This window comes from Bubalus kerabau, chromosome 17 (assembly GCF_029407905.1).
Source record: "Bubalus kerabau isolate K-KA32 ecotype Philippines breed swamp buffalo chromosome 17, PCC_UOA_SB_1v2, whole genome shotgun sequence".
Taxonomy (NCBI): Eukaryota; Metazoa; Chordata; class Mammalia; order Artiodactyla; family Bovidae; genus Bubalus; species Bubalus kerabau.
The window spans coordinates 6,786,294-6,809,022 of record NC_073640.1 but is presented as its reverse complement, the minus strand read 5'-3'; the positions used below and the strand labels follow the sequence as shown (position 1 = coordinate 6,809,022).

The 22,729-nt window shown below is 39.4% G+C and overlaps 1 protein-coding gene across 6 annotated transcripts in view; it reads right to left on the bottom strand.

Moving 5' to 3' along the window:
• Positions 1–22,729, bottom strand: part of CNTNAP4 (contactin associated protein family member 4) — a 285,943-nt gene that overhangs the window by 81,346 nt on the left and 181,868 nt on the right. For 5 of the 6 annotated variants that reach the window (XM_055552670.1, XM_055552674.1, XM_055552676.1 and 2 more), the window contains 4 exons: positions 20,381–20,642; positions 12,193–12,342; positions 6,232–6,403; positions 2,469–2,575 (listed from right to left, as the gene is read on the bottom strand). In XM_055552670.1, the coding sequence (XP_055408645.1) occupies positions 2,469–2,575; positions 6,232–6,403; positions 12,193–12,342; positions 20,381–20,642 (691 nt within the window). The remainder of the gene's footprint in view (positions 1–2,468; positions 2,576–6,231; positions 6,404–12,192; positions 12,343–20,380; positions 20,643–22,729) is intronic. The other variant, XM_055552675.1, reaches the window with a different exon arrangement.

Sequence of the window (22,729 nt, the reverse complement as noted above, 5' to 3'; positions counted from 1 at the left end):
GATGGATTGTTTTCTAGGCACATTTGTATTTTATGCAGTGAAACGGGTGTGTGAAAAGGCTAATTTATATATTTCTGTATGCTCATACATGTGTTGACAAATTGCTTGAAGGAGGCTGGGACACACACATAACTTTGCCATGAGGGCTGGTATTAGAAAGGACATACAACTGTGTGAGTGCTTTTGCTTTATGTGTATTACTTCACTTTTTAACAGGACTGTTTAAAATATTATTTTCTAGTAAAATCTTTTAAAAGACTCCATTGCTAACCTGCCCTTTACTCAAGCTAATGCTGGTGATGACTTCATTATAGCCAGGTTTGTTATCTTGGCCCCATTTCTCAGAATAGTTTTTGGCAAAAAATTTTGATTCCTACCTGCTCAAGAACCTAATAAATGAATTCAACGATTGGATCAAGTTGTGGGCTACTGATGAAAATAGTTATTATCATCTAATTTTTTTTTGGCTCAGAGATGTTTGTGCTTATATTTAGATTCAGTCACAGCTAACAGTTGAAAATAAACAATTAGTTAAAACACATTCAATTAGCTTTGTGTTTTGAATTAGTTGCTGTAATTGGGATGATGGCGGGTATGAAAAATTAAAATACACTGTCATTCTGCTACTGGTGATCCAGGGTAGGAAAGTTGGCCTGGGTTTAGCGACAGCAGGTGTCCTTTCTGATCTTACAAGGCATTCCAGTCCTCACAGTTGATTGTGGAGGCGTGAGGGTGAGCCCAGGAGCTCCCCACCTACTCATGCCCTCTCCAGCTCTGAGTCAGGACTTCTGAGGGTCCCTCGTGGGGCCTCCGGGGCTGGGAGCCCAGAGTTCCAGTCTCAGCTCCGGCAGGAGTACAAAGCCGTTCACAGTGACGAGACAGGAGACAGGAGACTGAGGACTCCACCTAAGGCCCTTGCCTGAAGTCACGGCTGCATGTCAGAGGACTAGGAGTTAAGCTGCTCACAGTCAGCAATAATATGAAAAAAATGAGAAGGAAAAAAAATGTGCATTTGTGCTGAACAAGTGGACAAGAAAATGACATGAGTCTTAACAACAGACACAAATTTTCACCAGAAAAGAACACACAGCTTCTAAAACAGGAAAAGAAGATGGTTGTGGTTCCAGGCTCTGGAGTATAATTACAAACGCCCACATTCTCACTGTGCCTCAACTATTTCAGGCACTTTGGGCAAGCTGATTAATCTCTCTCTGCTACCTACCGGGTGGTAGGTACCCGGGAGCAATAACAATACCCACCTACTAGGGTGGTCATCACAAGTAACTGAGCTGGGACATACAAAATACTAGAGCAGTACCTGGCATTTAGAAAATACTCAATGAAATTAACTATTATGATTAATATCATTTCTACCATCCTTATCCTCATCATCTTTATTAATGGAGTTGCAAGAGAATTTAAGGGCTTCCCAGGTGGGTCAGTGGTAAAAAATCCACCTGCCAATACAGGAAGAGCGGGTTTGATCCCTGGGTTGGGAAGATCCCCTGGAGAAGGGAATGGCAACCCACTCCAGTGCTCTTGCCTGGGAAATCCCATGGGCAGAGGAGCCTGGACGACTACAGTCCATGGGTTGCAAAGTGTTGGACATGACTGCGCAACAAAGAGAATTTAGGGATTACCTATTTGGCACTGTAGTTTATGTTTATCCTTAGCTACCTTTTATTTCTACATGTATTTTCTCCTTGCTGGCTCTCCTACTCTTTTCTGTCTTTTGTGTTTCTATAAGCTACCTTGCCTACTTTATGGAAAGAAGTGCTGATGAAAAATAAACTGGCTTTCTTATGTACCACAGCTTTCTTATGGTACATATACACAATGGAGTATTACTCAGCCATTTAAAAGGATACATTTGAATCAATTCTAATGAGGTGGATGAAACTGGAGCCTATTATACAGAGTGAAGTAAGCCAGAAAGAAAAACACCAATACAGTATACTAACGCATATATATGGAATTTAGAAAGATGGTAACAATAACCCTGTATACAAGACAGCAAAAGAGACACTGATGTATAGAACAGTCTTTTGGACTCTGTGGGAGAGGGAGAGGGCGGGATGATTTGGGAGAATGGCATTGAAATACGTATAATATCATGTATGAAACGAGTCGCCAGTCCCGGTTCGATGCACTATATTGGATGCTTGGGGCTGGTGCACTGGGATGACCCAGAGGGATGGTATGGGGAGGGAGGAGGGAGGGGGGTTCAGGATGGGGAACACATGTATATCTGTGGCAGATTCATTTTGATATATGGCAAAACCAATATAATATTGTAAAGTTAAATAAAATAAAATTAAAAAAAAAAAGAAAAAGAAACTGGAAATCAACTGAACGCTAAGGTTCAGGGTTGTACGCACATGGACATATAAACACATACACGACAAAGAAAAGGAAATGAACAAGGGAGCCGGGACAGAGGCAAGAACAGGGAGGCGTGTTTGGCTTACAGTCGTGGCACGTTGCTCCCCTGTACCCAGTGTTTGCACAGTTGCAATGAAAGGCGTCCCACGACTGGGAGCACTCACCGCCGTGTTCACAATAGTTAGGCAAGCACCTAAAAGGAGGCGCAGATACAGTTACTACTACTCACCGTGAAATGTCGCAAAATACTGATAAACTATACATGATCATGTGAAAGAAGAATGTAAACAGTAATCTAAAGAGTAAATAGAGTGTTACTCATGGTCATCCCACCCTCAGGTGGTACAGGGGTAAAGAATCCACCTGCCAATGCAGGAGCCGCAGGAGGCATGGGTTTGATTCCTGGGTCAGGAAGATCCCCTGGAGAAGGAAATGGCAACCTGCTCCAGTATTCTTGCCTGGAGAACCCCTCGGACAGGGAAGCCTGGCAGGCAATAGTGCCTGGCGTCGCAGAGTCGGGCACAACTGAGCACACACAATGGTCATTCCATCTGTTGTTGCTGCTGCTGCTGCTGCTAAGTTGCTTCAGTCGTGTCCGACTCTGTGCGACCCCAAAGACGGCAGCCCACCAGGCTCCCCCGTCCCTGGGATTCTCCAGGCAAGAACACTGGAGTGGATTGCCATTTCCTTCTCCAATGCGTGAAAGTGAAAAGTGAAAGTGAAGTCGCTCAGTCATGTCTGACTCTTCATGACCCCATGGACTACAGCCTATCAGGCTCCTCCGTCCATGGGATTTTCCAGGCAAGAGTACTGGAGTGGGGTGCCATTGCCTTCTCCACCATCTGCCATTATGGGATCTTAATCACAGAACTCTAAGTTCATCAGATTTCAACCAGTTCTCAGGTAGCTCTGACTGTTAATTTTCAACATGTCGTATTATATCATAGCTCTCTCTTTTCCCTAAGCGACCCAACAGTGATTTAGTATGTTGCCAGAAACATCAATAGTTTACACAAAACAACATTTAATCATACTGATTTACCACACTGAACATTTAAGGGAAGCGACTACAAAGAAGGGGGAAGGAAACAAGGAAGCGGGGTGGAGGGGCAGCCCTATTCCCTGGTGTGCACACCAAGGAACACCGAGGATGTACAGTGGGTCCCAACAGCGGGTCAGGGTGCGTCGGGGTGCTGAATCAACACCACAGGCACTCCCAGGATATTTTACATTTTGAAGAGAAATAAGGCAGACTCAATAGCTGTCAAGCACTGTGCCACTGACTAGCTTGAGGTAGTTAAATTCCCACATTAGATGGTAATAGGTTCCTTTTAATCACGTCTTATCTTTGAGAAGCTGGCTGTTCAGTAGTTGACACAAAGTAATGCCATGTGAAATCACGTTGAAAAAAGGTAAGGGCAGCAGTGTTTGATGTGACTCCAAGTTTTGAAAAGTTGTACACTACATTAAAAATAAAATTAAATTTTTTCTAGTTATATATATATATATATATATATATATATAAATGTATAAATAACTTTTTCAAAAGGTTTCTAAATTGTTAGGACATAAACACTTGTAAAGTTGCCTGGAACCAAGTGACTGTTTAAATGAAAGCATGAGTTGTCCCTTTTGACTCAGAGCACTGAAAAAAACCACTGAAATGCATAAGGCGCCACAGACAAAAAAAGTTAAAGAGCTTCTGGTATCAGCTCAAATCACCCTGATCAAATAACTGATGCTTTTTAGAATTTAAATGGAAAGTTATAATGAGACCAAGGTTTGAAATGCTCTCACTCACCCCAGAATAAAAAATAAATTACAAAACCTGTTAAGAACATATTCTTGATGAAGTTTCTGCCATCTCCTTTTGTAAAAACTAAGATTGGGTACTTCATGTTTTGCTTACAGGATTTTCCCAATTTTAACATGACCATCACTCCTAGTGTGGATGACTGAACCTTCCCGCTGGTCCCTGGTGGCTATTACCCACTGAGGGTGAGCTCCCTGCTTCTGTGAGAGACGACCCAGGGTGCCTTGCTATAGGCCTTCCTCCAAATCAGGATTAATGATCCCAAGCTGGTGTGGCTGTAACTATGGAGATGGTCACTGTTATTCCCCACATCAAGCCAATTGAGGTTTATCATCTCAATTCTCCCTTACATATTATCTTTCATTATAGAAAGAACCATTTTATCTATAAATTGAGTTAAATAAGCACATATTCATAGAGAGGAAATGATGTCCTAATACATTACTAAGTTAGATCATAATGATTTTTTTCTACATATGACATAGTATCTGCTGCTGCTAAGTCACTTCAGTCGTGTCCGACTCTATGCGACCCCACAGACGGCAGCCCACCAGGCTCCCCCATCCCTGGGATTCTCCAGGCAAGAACACTGGAGTGGGTTGCCATTTCCTTCTCCAATGCATGAAAGTGAAAAGTGAAAGTGAGTCGCTCAGTCGTGTCCGACTCTCAGTGACCCCATGGACTGCAGCCTATGAGGCTCCTCCGTCCATGGGATTTTCCAGGCAAGAGTACCGGAGTGGGTTGCCATTGCCCTCTCCGGACATAGTATCTACCAGTGTTCAAAACAGGATCAACAGACAGTGATACAGTAAATGGTCTTCAGATGTAACAGATGTGTGTTTATGTTGACAAAATGTTTCATACAAATAAAAAATTATTTTTAGAACTCAGAATTAATGTATTTGCTCAAAATATATACTGAAGATGACTACATGCTGGGTTAAGTTTGTCACATTGCTTTTTTTTTTTTAATCTGGAATTGCCATGATATTTCATTGAACTCAATAATTAAAAATAAATGCCTTCATGAGTGGCAAGATTATTTTGCTACAGTTGCCCATGCCTAAAAACACTTTTAAACTATTAACTATCAACTACTATATTAAAAGGAACGTCGTCTACAATGAACCCCCAAGTCTTGCCCTGTCATGCCCTTCATGCCCTACACTGGAATGCCTATTGACACTAGTGGATCATCCTTATACCCTCATCAGTACGATGGCTCAGAAACTTTCCACAGGGGAGTTTCCACTCATTTTCCCTGCAGAGAAGATGTAATGTGTTCTTACAGGTACACATTAGGACCACAGCAACCAATTAAGTTCCTGTGTCTCTGTAATCGGAGAAGGCCATGGCACCCCACTCCAGTACTCTTGCCTGGAAAATCCCATGGATGGAGGAGCCTGGTGGGCTGCAGTCCATGGGGTCGCTAAGAGTCGACACAACTGAGCGACTTCACTTTCACTTTTCACTTTCATGCATTGGAGAAGGAAATGGCAACCCACTCCAGTGTTCTTGCCTGGAGAATCCCAGGGATGGGGGAGCCTGGTGGGCTGCCGTCTGTGGGGTCGCACAGAGTCGGACACGACTGAAGTGACTTAGCAGCAGCAGTAGTCTCTGTAATATTATTCAGCTGTCAGGGAAGCAAAAGCCAGTCTGACAACTAACCACATAGGTCTCTGGTTTACTGGCCCCTGATGGTCTCTATTACTGTTAGGGTAGCCTAAGTGATTGGGTTTAATCATATTTTTTATACATTTATATGTCCTTAAAATTACAGCAGCATCACCATCATCTTTTGGGGACTGGCAGCTATTTGTACATATAAATAATATGGTCATATCTTCTACCCAAATTTTATCACTGGAAATAAGCATAAAACCAAAAGCATATTTTATTTCTAATGTAAATATTATCTATTTCTTGTGAAACAGATGATGGTGAGAAAAAGAGAAAATGTTTATCTACTAATTTCAACATGCTGCCAGAAGTCTGAAAACAGACAAGTTAACATAAAGAAGGGAGACTGCCCCTACCTGTCTGTGATTCCACAGGAGTCTATCTGAAGGTCGCTGAAGTTCCCAAGGGCCCCCGGCTGAAGTGAAATCAGATCTACCACCTCGTGACGGATGGAGATGAGTCTCATGCATCCCTGGAACCCACCGAGTGGACTTTTACATTTGGATCCAAAGCTGCTGTCAGGACAACCTGATAAAAACAAAACCAAAGTTGGTCAGGATACATCATGGTGAATCAGGACTCAGTATCTTCACTAATATAAGTTTTTTTAAAAAAAAAAAAATAGGATTCATTTTGATATTTGGCAAAACTAATACAATTATGTAAAGTTTAAAAATAAAATAAAATTAAAAATAAATAAATAAATAAATAAAAAATAGGCATTTGATTATTAAATTAAAACAGAGAGGAAAGCCCATTGCAGTCATTATTCATTTGATCTAAATTACAAAGTACAATTCATACAATGCATTTCTCTTTATTATGATACCACAGGATTCATAGGAAACGACTACTGTTTCAATAATTATGTGCAAGTATACTGACTTGATCCCAATTTTAGAAATACACAAATCAGCTCCAGGATCCTCACATGTCAGCCAGCAGTGTTAAATTATGTATAACTTAAACCCAGGGACTTAAGTCTTTGGGGATGCAAAAAAAAAAAAAAAAGGAGCTTAAAGGATGAAAATGTGCACTGTAGATAAGAAAAGATAAATTAGTAATGGTGAAATACCTTTCTCTTGAAGGCTATTTGGAAAAGGAGCTACAATGACTTGGAGTAAAATTACAATTATTTATTTAATTAAATACTTTTCATTTGCATGTAAGAGCCACATATACTTGCATTTTAATAAATCATAATGGCTTAATGTCAAAAACATTTCACTGTTTGACTTTATTTATTCTCTGCCGCATAAAAAAATGCTCCACTTACACTGAGTTCTTCCTAACATTTATCTAAGACCTGTTTCTAATTATTTAAATAATAAAGAACTATAATATTAACTATTATTGTCTGGAGTTTAATGATGTTCTAACTATTTCTCTATCCAAGTGAAATAAACAATTTTATGGAGTATGAACACATATATTATACTTATGTATTTTTCATTAATCTTTCTTTGCCGTTATGGTTGTCAACCACTGTTACAATTTCAAAGAATAAGAAATGAATCAGCAACTTGCTAATTCCTGTACAATCCATGCTCGTTTTCTACCTGGGAGTTTCCATTATAATTAAATATTTTGACTGCAGATATTTCTCCTTAATGCTTTGTTTTCCTAACAAAATACATTTAACCTAGCAAAGGAAAGGCCGGGATTCATATTTAAACTGTTATCAGGCACAGTGAAATATTATACTTTAAGTAATGGAGATGCTGAAATTTAAAATTTAGTATAGCAAGAAAAGGTGATGAAAACTTCGTGAGCATTTATATTGTACATGATTCTATACTCAGTTTCAGTGCTTAAAATCCTCCTATGGTACAGGATATGGTTACCATAATCTGGATGTGCTTTCTAGATGAGTTATTAACCAATTAAGAATGTTAACATAAAAACCAAGAGGATAATAGTTCAATAATATTTGGGGGCAACTACAATATGCCAGGAATATAAACAGCTCTGCTAATCTCCTTTTCTCCAGGTGGTGTTTCCTGACACATTTCAAACTATTTCAGAATAAAATAAATGGTGCAATATGCCTCTAGGGGACAAAAGTAAGCAAACTCACCATCACAAGGAGAGGTCATGGAATGTTACAGAGTGCACAGCGGTCATATTGCAAGGCCCTTCACATTCCTGGCTACACTGTTTAATAAGCAAGAGATTCTCAAGAACAAAGAAGGGTTCACCCCAGGTTAGCCTCATTAGCCTGTGATAACAGACATCTACAGGTTAATACAATGCAACGGCAGAGACAGGCTCAGGACTGAACTGGTTTGAGATGTAAGTTCTAAAATATGAAGATTTCTGGGGAATTCTTTATACTGAATTAATGGATGGCTCCATTACCAGAAGTGGGCAGCATTTAAGCCCCTCTGAGGATGGCAGATACATCATCACTGCATGTACCAGAAGATGCCGGTATGACTTCATGGTGGTGTAGCCCCTTCACTAGACGGAGAGTGTCTGATTTACACAAGTGGGAGTGCGAGGATTCTGCACACAGTCTAGTGTTTCTAGCTTGTGCTTCACAGTGTTATTCTATCTCACAAAGACCGGCGTAGGGGAATTCCCAGAAGTTAGACTTTCCTCCATTTAAATCTGGAGGACCTGGATTTAAAATTTATGGTTTATAAATAAAAGATAAAAGCTGACCTCAGTAATTTTTTGGAAAGCATACATTTGAGGAAGGAGAGAAAGTAAACAGTGGCGGCAGGGCGTGGTATTCGGCATGGTGTATGCAGAGCTCTGTGAGCCCCGAGCAGCCCGCTCTCCCAACTGTCACCTCCAAGCCTGACACGGAAAACAGATCCAACCAAGGCTGGTGGGACAGACTGCCCTTTGCACAGCGGCAATGAAGCCAGGTGACAGGCTAGACTGACTGCTGATAACGAGGAATTTACAGTTGAATTTGAAGAGAAACAAAGAAGAATGGATTGGAAGTGTCTCAGAACATGGGATATTTATTTACTTGAAGACAAACTGGTTACCTAAGAAAAGCCTTCCATCTAGATAAAACAGACCCCAGGAATAAAGGGGACTCTCGTCTGCACAGGAGAGGTTTCCTAAGGTAGCCAACTGTCAAGTTAGCTCTAGGGAGGGAAGTGGAGAGGCTGTTCCCAGGACTGCAGGTGTTCAGTGTTAAAGGGAGAGCTGGTCACCCCACCACCAGTACCACTCAGGCAATGAGGGTCCCTGAACCAGTTTGCCCTTTAGGGGCCCCTGTTCTAACCTTCCTCCAGCCATGATTCTGCCCACAGCACTGGGAGGCCTCACAAGGTCAGGTGATGGGCCCACGTGGAACTTCTCCCCTCCAGGCCACCCCCAGAATCCAGAATTCTCACCCCAAAGACCTACTTGGGTTTCCAGGAGGAGGCACCCCTCCTCCACCAGGTCCTGGAAGAACGAGGCCCAGAGGAGGAGGCAGAACCATGGTAGCAGGAAGCCCCCTGCTTTTCTCTGGACCCATGCTCCCAGTCCTGGAAATGTTAGGGTGCCCTGGGGTTCACAGGGTGTATATTTACTGACGAGTAGAATCTCACTCAGTCGTCTCTGACTGTTTGTGACCCCATGGACAGAGGACCCCTGGTGCAGGCTCCTCTGTCCATCTAGGCAAGAATACTGGAGTGCGTTGCCATTTCCTTCTCCAGGGAATCTTCCTGACCCAGGAATCGAACCCAGGTCTCCCGCATTGTAGACAGACGCTTTACCGTCTGAGCCACCAGGGAAGTCAGAATCTCATGCCAGGATTGAACATACTCTAGTACTTAAGGACGCCAATTGAGAAGATGATTGAACAAACAGAGATATTGCCTCAGTAAACTTAAGACTGGTCATCTAAATAAAAGACCTAAAGTTGAAATTTTATTATGGAAGTTTCCACAGTATATTGTTTAGAGACTTAGGAACACCTTAAGACCTGAAGGGAGGGATAAAAGCCCCATTCAACGGGGAAGATGAAGAGATGTGATGATGGAAAGACAAATAGATGCTGGTAATGTTATCTTTCTTCGCTTGGAAATGCATGTTCAGATGTGTATTTTTTTTAAATAATAATTCATATTCTTTAAATTGTGTATATGATGTAAGATGTGAACAAGACGAGGTAACAGGGTAAGAGGTATATGGCAGCTCCCTGTGTAACTTTGCAACTCTCTGGTAAATCTAAAACATACAAAAATCATAAGTCTAGGCAATTAAAATGGTGTGCATCATATGTATCATAATAAAAGCAAGTAAAATTAGAGTGTACATGTGATATATTTTGTTATAAAGCATGATAGTGTGAATAACAGTCAAAATTTTCTACAAAGAAAAAGGTAGGCATCATTAAATCTGAACATGAAGGGTGTAAAATAATTTAAGAATGATGATTCTATTTTCATGACTTAAACTTCTTTGCACTCTATTATTTTTATCATCTTTTTTGCATCATTTAACAAAATGCTTGGGTTTTTTTTTTATCTCTTTTGGTGTTTCTCAATCTTCTCTTGATTAAAGTTGTTCTATACAGATCTTCCTTGCCTTACAGTGTGGCTGCATCTTGATAAACCCATTGTAAATTGAAAATATCCTAAGTCAAAACTATGTTTAATATGCCCAACCTACCAAACATCATAGCTTAGCTTAGACACCCTTAAACGTGCTCAGGACACTTACGTTAGTCAACAGTTGGGCAAAATCTACTTTATAATAAAGTGTTAAATATTTCCCACAATTTATTGAATACTGTACTGAAAGCGAAAACAGATTGGTTGAGTGGGAACTGAACGGTTTAAGAGTATCTGCTGTTTACCCTCGTGATTGTGTGCAAGACTGGGAGCTGTGTCTCACTGCCACTGCCCAGCATCGTGAGAGAATATTAACGTTACCCTACATGTCACGAGTCTGAGAAAATAAAAAAATTCAAAGTACGGTTTCTACTGAATGTGTATTTCTTCACACCATTGTAAAGCTTAAAAATCCTAACTCAGGAACTGTTTGTATATCTTACCATCTATTAAAGGACCATGTTGCTATAGGTTGCCATAAACTCAATCATATATTCCATGATGCTTTATAAACAACTTAATTTATAAAATGAACTAATAAATGAACAAATCTTCATAAAGGAAGCAATTCTATCTTTCAATATTTTTGGCATTATGCTGCCTTTTATAGCAAAGGATTATGAAGGGTTTTTTTTTGGTTTGTTTGTTCGCTCTTAATATAAGATGCATGATTCACGGTCTGTGTACTTACTGTCAATTCTTGGAAAGGAATTTGTATATTATTGATGAATAATGAAGCCTGGGCTTTCAACCAAATTCAAAGGTGATTCCAGACAGAAGTCTTGATTACAATTCAAAATGGCAAAAAGAAGAAACACTGTAAGTTATATGATTTCTACAACTGTGCGGTTCTGTGTGTGCTGCTCTGTGCGCGGCTGTGTCCGACTCCTTGGGACCCTTTGGACTGTAGCCCACAAGTCCATGGGATTGGATCCTCTGTCCATGGGATTTTTTAGGCAAGAATACTGGAGTAGGTTGCCATTTCCTCCCCCCAGGGGATCTTCCTGGCCCAGGAATGGAATCTGCTCTCCTGAGAACCTGCCTTGCAGACAGATTCTTTACCAGCTGAGCCATCGGGGAAGCTCTGCCTTTCTAATTAATGTCAAATATTGTCTTATTTTAATTTTCCAGTGATAGACATTCATTTCCACTTCCAAAGGTTGCTTTTTGAAGCTTTTAGTTTAATGAAACATCCACTAGGCAAGTAAACACTTTTTGTTCTTTTTGAGAGACTTCCTGGGGTTGAAGGCTGGTGCCCTAATTCTATCAAATGTATCAGTGAATTATTATTTAGCAATGAGAAGAGGCTTCTGTGGCTAATTAAGTTAGATTATTTGTCCATTGGCATAATATTGACCTGCATTGAGCAGTAGAAAAGCAATAAGGATGCTCTGGAAAAGCTAAGAGGCATGAACAGGAAAACACCGCAATGAAATGAGCCCATAAAATCTGAGAAAGGTACACATGTAAGGCCCATTCAACATTAGGAAAACATAACAAAATTTTAAAGTAAGAAGAGCATGGTCTACTTGCAAGCAATCTCATTACAGAAATCATAAGCATAAGTCAGTCCACCTCAAAGAAATACATTTTATGTCATGATTTATCATTATGATCCACTCAACATTTCCATCTTCAAAGAAAGTGAAAAATGATTCCATAATATTGACATTGGTTAAAACATGCTGACTTCAAGATACAGGGGTAGAAACTGTGAACATGACTCAACTGCCCCTGTGGAGTGACTGCTTCTCTTACCTCCAAAATAAAAGGTGCCCCCTGAATAAATCTGCTCAGGGCCCTGGGAGGGGGATGCAGAAGCCACTTGGCCATCAACCACCACACTCAGGTAATTCCTTTTGGCAGATAAGGAGACGGAATGCCACTGCCCATCATTTAATCCAACACCTGGGGGAGACAGAATCGGTTAAAAGAGATATCTCTTAACAGTCAACACTGTAAGCAGTTGGTTAGAAATGGCAATGTACACACCACTCAATCGAGTACAGCACTCTAACAACTCTTAACAAAAGAAAACAAGAAGCAAGAGAGGGAAGGGAGATTGGTGGCCAATCAGCACCCTCTACATTGCTCTTGTTAGTCGCTCAGTTGTATCCGACTCTTTGCGACTACAGCACGCCAGGCTTCCCTGGCCTTCACCATCTCCCGGAGCTTGCTCAAACTCATGTCCATTGAGTCAGTGATGCCAGCCAACCATCTCATCCTCTGTCATCCCTTCTCCTGCCTTCAATCTTTCCCAGCATCAGAGTCTTTTTTAATGAGTCGGCTCTTTGCATGAGGTGGTCAAATTGTTGGAGCTTCAGCTTCAGCATCAGTCCTTCCAACGAATATTCTGGATTTATTTCCTTAAGGATAGACTGGTTGGATCTCCTTGCAGTCCAAGGGACTCTCAAGAGTCTTCTCCAAAACCACAGTTCAAAAGCATCAATTCTTCAGTGCTCAGCTTTCTTTATGGTCCACATCCATATATGACTACTGGAAAAACCATAACTGACTAGATGGACCTTGGTTGGCAAAATAACGTCTCTGCTTTTTAATATGTTGTCTAGGTTTACCATAGCTTTTCTTCCAAGGAGCAAGCATCTTTTAATTTCAAGGCTGCAGTCACCATCTGCAGTGATTTTGGAGCTCAAGGAAATAAGGTCTGTCACTGTTTCCATTGTTTCCCCATCTATTTGCCATGAAGTGACTGGGACCAGATTCCATGATCTTGGTTTTTTGAATGCTGAGTTTTAAGCCAGCTTTTTCACTCTCCTCTTTCACTTTCACCAAGAGGCTCTTTAGTTTCTCTTCACTTTCTCCCATAAAGGGGTGTCATCTGCATATTTGAGATTATTGAAATAATTGGAATATTGAAATACATGGAAATAGTGCATGATTATCTTCATGTCTTGGGGCATCAGTAGAGAGAACAAAATTCTAATTCAAGTTTGGACAATCCTGAATGGTGAAAATCTTTCAATTATTTGGCATGGGCTAATTTTAAGCTTTCATCATGTAATTTACTTTTAAAAGGAGTGGCTTGGGAAGAGCACAGATATTTTCCAAAATTCTAGGTTATACCTAATAAAATGATTTATCTGCTGTTTTACATTTTGGTGTAGTCATCTTTAATGAGTCTAGAATATTTAGCAAAGTATATTGTCAATCATTATAGAAATATTTGAAGAGATTATAATGAATGCTGAAAGTGTAGTGGTATAATGGAAAGTTAAAAAATAAAGCAGTGTGTAAAACCATATTCATAAAGCTGATCATAATTTACAGATTTTGTATTTGCAAATTCAACTACTTGCCATAATATATCAGTAGCCTCCAAATCATTACTCAGGGCATTTTTGGGGTCAGTCACAGAAATACACAGAGCAGAGAAAAATTCAAGTCAACTGACATGCAAGCTTCCAGCTGAGGTCAAGCAAGGCAAAGCTTCTTGCTTCAGCTTTCTATGTAAGTCCGTCTTCACATTTTTGTGCTTTCTGTTAGTGAGTTTGCTCTTTAAAGGGCCCCCTCACACAGTGAGATGAAGTGTTGTCTAGTGTTCCAAAGTGCAAGAAGGCAATGATTTGCCTTACAGAGAAAAATACATGTGATAGGTAAGCTCCTTTCAGGCATGAGTTAATGTTGGCCATGAGTTCAATGCTGGTGATTAACAATAAATATTAAAGAAGGTGTCTTCAAACACAATCATACATAGGAGGTTGTGTTGATTGGTGGACAAAAATGTTGTCACTAGAGACACGCAAGAACCTAACCCTGTATTTCCCCTGGAAACAATGGTTTAGTATTTATTAATTCCATGTCCACAACAACTTCATAGGATGTAACTACTGCAAGTAATGAGAATTAACTCCATATATACAATTCTAATTATATTCCTGATTGTCTATAAATATGGGAAAGGGCTGAAAGGAAATGCACACAAACAGTAATTTTCACATACAAGAAAATAGTAGTTTTTTTATTCCTAGCTATAATTTTTCTGTATTTTCCAAGTTTATATACATAATAAAAATTGCTACAGTAAAAAATCAAGGTTTCCTTATCACCTATAAAAACAGTCTCTAGACCCTCCTAAGGTGGTCCCTGTGTCATGAATCAAGGAGGCTGTGGAGCCTTTTCCTCTTAAAGGGAATTAAGTCTATAGAGTACTGTTTTGAATACGCAGCAAACTGGTGAAATCTAAGTCTCTCTGTTGTAGGTAAATCAGTAAGGTTTATATCCACCAAATCCACCAAATATTCAACTCTGCATGATTTTGCAGATCAAATTACTAAATAAAAATATAAGTACTCTATTAAACCTAAAATTCATGGGCCTCTTTCCTGATATTTTGTGCAATTTCTTTATTTCCCCAGCTATTTCCGACCACAAGCTTTCAGACAGAAAATGCATGGAAGCTGCTTTAGATGATGAGGCTCTTTGCCCTGGACCCATTTAGCATAACACAAACTCCACCCTGGGCACCAAAGCTTACTTTCACATTATACCCATGAACCAAAAAAAGATTTCCAAAGACCCAACTTTGATTTGGTTTGCGAAAGATAATGAGAAAGACCTAAAAACTGAAAAATGAAGGATATAGGCTAGATAATTTTGGACATATTTTCTAAGAGTGGACTCTGAAATAGAAGGCTGAATAGAGTTATATAATCTCTGACGGTATGAGATTGGACTAAAATAAATCAAATGTCCCAAATTTGTCATCCTGTGCTTCCTTTCAGAGGATACATTTAGAGTGAAAATCCTTGTACTGAGCTTTACGTCACACGGATAAAAACTTCCCACCCTCCTCACCCTGCCATGGGTTTCCCACCCTCTCTTTCTCAAAGCTCGGATGTGCCTGCGTACACGGCTTCTGTTTTCTCATCTTAGCTTTCCACTGGCCTGGGATGGTGCTTATCAAGCTACCTCTGGTGGGGGACATTTTCTCTCCTGACCTACTGCAGGCTGATAACTTTCATAAAATTCAGTAAAAATAAATGACAAAAACATTAAAGAAAGAAGGCATCTAAAACACAAGCCCACTGACCATATGCTTAAATGTTGCAGTGATGCCTTCTTGCTGTAACAGCTTCTAGGAGCTTTTACTCCCAATTTCTGTACTTATCTCAGGAACAAGTATTTCGCTGAACCAGTATGTTCCAGGGGGCACACTCCAAGCAACTTTGCTCTGAGGGGCTTCTGGGTAGGGCTAGCAGAGTAAAGTCAAAGGCTCGGGACGTCTTCTTTGAACACAGAAGCTAACTTAGATTAAGAACACAAGTCTGCCAGGACGGCCGCTCTCAATTTGACACACTTACATGCACCCATCTGCTCGGCGTGTGGGTTCTGGAGTTGTGCTGTATTTGTGAGGGAACCTTCAGAAAACTATTCTTGAACCTCATTTGTAACAGACATCACTTGCTTACGATGAGGAAACTTTTATGACCAATCGATGGGATGTATTACTCAAGTTAAATAATGAATGACCTGTGCAATCTGTTTCATTTAACTCCACATGATAAAAAGGATAATTTGTAAGTTGGATACTATTTTTCTTTTAAGTCTACAACTTTAATATCTGAAGAGAAGTGAGCCCTTTTCCAAGGCCACAACACAGTGAAAGAGAGGAAGGAAAAGGTGGAATTGCAGAATATGTATTTTTTCCAATTCACTGAATCAGGTAACTAAATGCTAATTCTAGCGCACTGCTCCCAACACTCACAACTTTTGACTTTAGGGGAAGGAATACATGTTGGTGTAATAATAATAAAAATAATAACAACAGTTCTAGTGCCTATTATTCACACCAGGTGCTGTGTGCTTTATATCTTCAACATTACTACTGTTATTCTTGTTTCAAACATGGAGACCATGAAGCACAAGAGGATAAACAAATCACCCAAGGAAGCATCCAACTGGTGAGCTGATGCCAAAACCCACATTCTTCTCGGCCTACAGGATGGGTGGTGACCTTGCTGTTTGGCTCATGTTAAACAATTAACTTTGAGAAAGAGAAAAGCAGCCCCCAAGAGCCTGGGGCTAGTGGCTGGTACTCTCAGGGGGGCCCTGATGGTGGGAGACGCTGGAGAGCACTCACAGCTCGGCAGTAGGGTTCTCCCGCTGAGCATAAACAAGCTCACAGAACATCAAGACCAGACAAGGTCACTCTGTTACTACAATGAAATGGGACCCAACATTCCTTAAAAACTCCTCTACAATCTGGTTTAAGCACAGACAAAAGCAAGGCTACTGTGCAAACTACAAAAAATATCAAATCCTCTCCCGGACAACATGAATGACAACTGACTTTTGAAATCAATTACAGATTTAGCTTTATTTCATGCCTCCATTCTTCAAAATAAAATTTACAAAGATATTTAACCACACAAATTCCCTCACCTCCTGGCAGCATTTAATCCCCACCAAATTTCCTTGAAACCTCCCTCCAAATCAGCTAACATAATCCAAAATTCTATGACAAGTTGTCCCTAACACCTTTGTGATGAGACTCCCCATGGTTCCCTGGATGAGGGTCCTCCCTGTTGCAATACGCAACAAACCCAACCTGTTGGACAGTAAGGGTGGTCACTGCGGTCTCTGGGTGGAAACCACTGACAACTCCAGCTGGGAGAATAGAAGAATAAATGGAAAGGTTTGCAACTGCAGGTGGCAGGAGAAGGTGGAATCCCACCTTTATAAGAACCTTCTCCCCCCTCCCCTTCTTCCCTTCTTCCTCCTCTTCCTTCTCTCTCCTTCTGTCTCTCTCTCAGACCCAAAACACACAGACATACAAAATACAGGAGGAAGAAAAAGGTATCTCTCGGTTCCTCGTATATAATCTTCAGGGACCAGTCTTAAAACCACTACAGAAATATTATGACACTTTAGCTGCCGTCACTCTCCCATAAGATTATAACAAGCATCCATGGAATAGGATGTGTAAAGCAGAAAAAGCTGTATAGGTAGGTTCTTTGCAAAAGAGCAAAAGGCAGTTATACAAAGGCCATTACTCAAGGAGAGACTAAAGGGTTTTGCCTGTTCCAAATAACTTTCAGTGCTCCAAAACTGCCAGACATTCCTATCCTCACTAACTATATCCACTAACCAGAATTAAAGGTCCGTGACACCAGATAGCTCTTGCCAAGAAGAAAACATGGAGGTCATGGCTGTCAATCATGTTAGGTGGAAGCAGGACTTTCAGGGAGCAATGAGGTTCTAATGTGAAAGACAGGAGTATTCCATTAAAGAAAGAAAGAACTTTAAAAATGGCTTCTCCTGGGTGAGGGGAATCAAGAGGGCAGCCTCTCTGCCAGGGTCACAAGAACCAGAAAGCTCAGTAACGGAAACACGCAAAACCATCATCTGCCAGGCCCTGCCCACGGGAGCAAGAAGCTTGTTTTCAAGCCTGATTTTCACCTTTACGCAAAAACAATAGCAGAAATATAAAACTCATAGCAAAAATCTCAAATTTGATAGTCAAGAATTTGTAGTACTCTTGCCTGGAAACTCCCATGGACGGAGGAGCCTGGTAGGCTGCAGTTCATGGGGTCGTGAACAGTCAGACACAACTGAGCGACTTCACTTTCACTTTTCACTTTCATGCATTGGAGAAGGAAATGGCAACCCACTCCAGTGTTCTTGCCTGGAGAATCCCAGGGACGGGGGAGCCTGGTGGGCTGCCGTCTATAGGGTCGCACAGAGTCGGATACCACTGAAGCGACTTAGCAGCAGCAGCAGGAAAATACAACCAAATTGTTTGTTAGATTCTTGATCGAATAATTTTTGCTCTGTCATGTATAAAGATGACAAAGACTGGCAACACTGCGTGTCACAAGCGATTTTGTAGGGCTGCTAATATGTTTTATGATTTAGACTAACATAATATCTTTAATATTTCAAAAATGACATAAACTGACATACTATTTTTGAACCATTCCAAATAATGATTTGCAAAACTCTACATCACATTAAAAATTTAGCCTGATAATTCAAACATCTGCACAATTCCATTCTTCCTCAATACAATGGACACTGTATTTTTATTCCATTGTAAAAGACATTGAAAACTTTGAGTTTTGAAAATATGTAAGATTAATAATTTATATCTCCAGTAGTAAAGAAAAACTGAGCCATCCTCATATAATAGAATGATTTAGTATAATGTGATACTAACCCACCAGTAGGTCATCGATTCTCTGCAGTCATTATGATACATCCTGACAACTGATTTAATTATCAAACACTGTACCTGTGAAAGTCTTCTCTATGAGAGAAACAAATGGACCACACACCCAGACCATTTAAAGAGTCCACTTTCAAATGCAAAATGCACTTTTCTTGCTGAAACTAGCAAAAATTAATATTTTAAAAGAAACTAGAAAGATGGGAATGGGGGATTTGGTGTAAAGTCCTACTTTATTATCTGAAGTGTAACAATTTTACTATATTAACATTCATATTTTGTCAAGGATCCTTATTATTAGCTATGGGCACTAAGTCATATGATGTCATAATAGATAGTAAGATTGTATGCAGATTTAAACATTAATTTTTAAACTCATTTGAGGTGGTCTAGATAGATTTACACCTAGTAGTTTATTAAATTTGCAAGCCTGTAAAGTGTTTAGAAATGAACTAGCTTCATGGGGCTCTGTACAATAACACTGCACTGAAGCAGCTTCTCTAAGATGCTGAAAATTAGGCCATGAATACAACCACCCCAGAGGATGTCAGATACATCAGAATAAACTACACATTAATGGCAAGCTTATATTTTTAGGCCTTCATTTTAGGGAGCCTATTAATTATTAATATGACACTGATTAATTTATTTCCTTTTGTCAAGCCTGCAAATCTACCACAATTTGAGTATTACATTAAAAAGTCACAGCACAGTACTTCTTAAAAATTATAATTGATATTGAAGTTTCAGTTCCCACATTCAAACTACTGTGGTATACGAACAACAAAAAAGAAACACGAAGACCCAGCATATTCATTTGTATACTACTTGCTTCTTATATTTGGTTTCCAACTGTATTTTAACTTTTTTTTCCTCTCCCACTCATATTCTATCAATTTTGGTCGTAGTTAATATAGATGAGTAGTACAATGGCATCTTTAAATTGTTTTTAAAGATCATTTATTAAACTGATATAGCAATTTACCCCAGTGTGACCTCTAGTTGCTTGGCTTGGGTATTATTCCATATATATGAAAATTTGATGGAGATCCTTTGTCAAGAACTATATAATTTTAATGAAGAGACAAAAATATCCCTCACCCAAAGCACTGACCTAAATTAGACATTAATTTTCCAGACTCTCATAGAGTCTCCTTAATTATATTACTTCTAACCATTAAAATGGTACCGTATTGCCTAGAAGCACAGAGAATTCTATTTGGTTCCTGAATGAGAAACTTCACGTAAATCTTTCCCCCAAATATATGCAACTCCACACAGATTACAGCAGCAAGCAAAGTTAATCTGACTAAATAATATAGAGATAATGATCCCCAAAAGACCCCTCCCCATCTCTCAAAGACCAGATAAGACTTATAACTGTGTTATACAAAGACTCATCTTCCATTGAAGACACCCAGAAAACTTGGGATCCATTTCAAGTCTTTCATATTTTTCTCAAAATGCATTTCCTCAGGATACATTGATTTATCTGGAGTGGACAAGAGGGTCATGGAAGGAAATTTCCATTCCCCTACAACTATCATTTTGGTTAATAAGAACTGCTAGTGCTGAAGCCATATTTAAAAGAAAATTGGAATCCAGTTCCTTTAAGGAAGAGATAATCTTATTAACTCAAGTATTCATTTGTTAAACAAATATTAATTTGGGGGTTAAGCATAAAATTTTACAGAGAAGGGACAGAGAGATAATGAAATCTTTCAAACCCATATGCTTTGCCTGCAGGAATACACTTATTACCTGCTGTGATGTCACTGGGTAATTTTCCTAGATGGTAGAGATGCAGCTTAAGTTTTCCATCATTGAGAAAGAGGAGGAGACCCCCTGAAACCAGTTGAAGCTCCGTGAATAACAGAAGCCCAGCCTTATTCCAAGTTCGAAATTGAAAAGTGGCAGAAATCTCGTCTTCCCCGAAAGAGCCCGGCAGTGCCAAGTAACTCCTGGGGCTCAGAAAAGTCACAGGCACAGACTGCGGTTGTGAACAAGAAAACGACACATTTCCCTGAGAAGAGAGGAAAAGGGAAAGCTTTAAGAATGACACACCACATTAGTAATAGAATCTGAACTATCTAATTACCCATGGTTTAAAACAACAGGGAAAACTGCTACCAACATGGATACGGAATCCTTGCCATATGTCTTAAAGGTTCTTCGAATCCAGTGATACACAGGCAAATCTCTCCCTGGGCTTTCTGGATGAAATTGTTTTCTTCCGATTTCTCAAATTTCACAAAGGCATCTAACTCAATGCAATTGAATTCAATCAAAATTTATTTAAAACAATTCTTTATTTATGTTTTACTTGGTTTTCCCTTCCTACTTTTGCTGCCTTTGGCTTCAAAGCCACTCCATAACATAACCAACATCAATGAGCTACTGGTTCCCCTTCTGTATTCTTTCATCATTTTCTGTTACCATTGACATATACAAATGTACATTAATATATAAACACACGTATGTGCATATACATATTTAAGGCATGTGTTCAGTTATATGTATATTCACATATATCTAAATATATATTGGAATATATATACCAACACACTAGACATTGTTTTATAAAAATGGGAGCCATGTTTTATGTTGTTTGCTGTACCATGATTTTATCATTAACAAATACCTTATGGAAATCCCTTTGAGTTATCTGGTGAAAGCCTAATTCCTACTTTTATTGATTAGGCAATATTCTACTATGTGAATGGTCAAATTTTCAGTCAATTGTTTTCTTATGAAGGGGTTTTCCCAGTGGCTCAGAGGTAAAGAATATGCCTGCAAAGCAGGAAACGGAGGTTTGATCCTGGGTTGGGAAGATCCCCGGGAGGAGGGAACAGCTACCCACTCCAGTATTCTTGCCTGGAGAATCCCAGGGCAGAGGAGCCTGGTGAACTACAGTCCATCACATCGCAGAGTTGGGACATGACCGAGCCACTGACTCTCCCACTTCCACTAGTATGCTGTCACTTGGTTTCACAGTTTTGCCTCTCTCAACCAAGCACGAATAAGCTTCTCTATGTGATGGTATTTTCAGTTCTTCAGAAGACGGTTCTAAATACAGAGCTACTATATCTACATATTTTAGTAAATATTTCCAGTTTCTTTCTTGAATTCCAAAAAAAGTTAAATTTTCCACATTTCCAACAGCAGTACACAAAGACACACTTTTCCCCACATCCTTGCCAGCAATAGGTATTACATTTCTTTTAAATTTGCATAAGTTCAAGGACAAAACGCCCACGTGATGTATCATTGTTATTTATCTTGCATTTACCTAATAAAGAATCTAAGTCTTTTTCATGGGTTTGTTGCTCTTTGGCCTCACTTTCATCAGAAGGGTCTGTTCATAACCTCTGCCTATTTTTCTTTCTTTTTTTTTTTTAGGTTTAAGATTGCACAATACAATGTACAATGTACTACTTATATTCTTATTTTGAACCATTGTGTTTTTTTTCTTATTTTTATGCTATTGTCATCAGATTTACATGTATTATTTCTTATCTAATGGTTTTTAAACAGATCTTCAAGATACATTAGAATTGCATGAATTCTCATTAAAATATTGTACATGAAAAATTATTTTGCTGTTAGCACTAAATACATATTTAAGGATTAAGAAAAAAATGTTAACGTCTGAACTATTTAGAAATAATTAGCATGTTCCTTAACAGGCTTCATAAATCAAGATAAATGTTTTTATTTTTCCTGAAAATAACCTTCAACAAACCTTCTAAATATAGATTTGAAAAGTCAATGAAATCACTTTATTTAGAACAAGACAAGCTGGAATTAAAATACTGGTCTAGGTTAAACAAAACCATTTGGCTATATTGTGATTCTGTTAAAAGTGAACTAGCTTTCACTGCAGACAAATATCTTGTCCCAGTGAATGAAACATCAAAAGCTGAAGAGTGAAATATACTGACCCATAATGTAAAGGCAATTATAAGACTAGCAAACCTGGTAAAAAGGGAAACATTTACCAGCTGCATTTGGACAGCTGTCTGGTAGCTACTCTGCAAACTGCAAATCCTCTTGGCAATGAAGAGCCGGTGTTAGCTACATGAGCAGTTTCTGGAAACTCATTTTGCAATG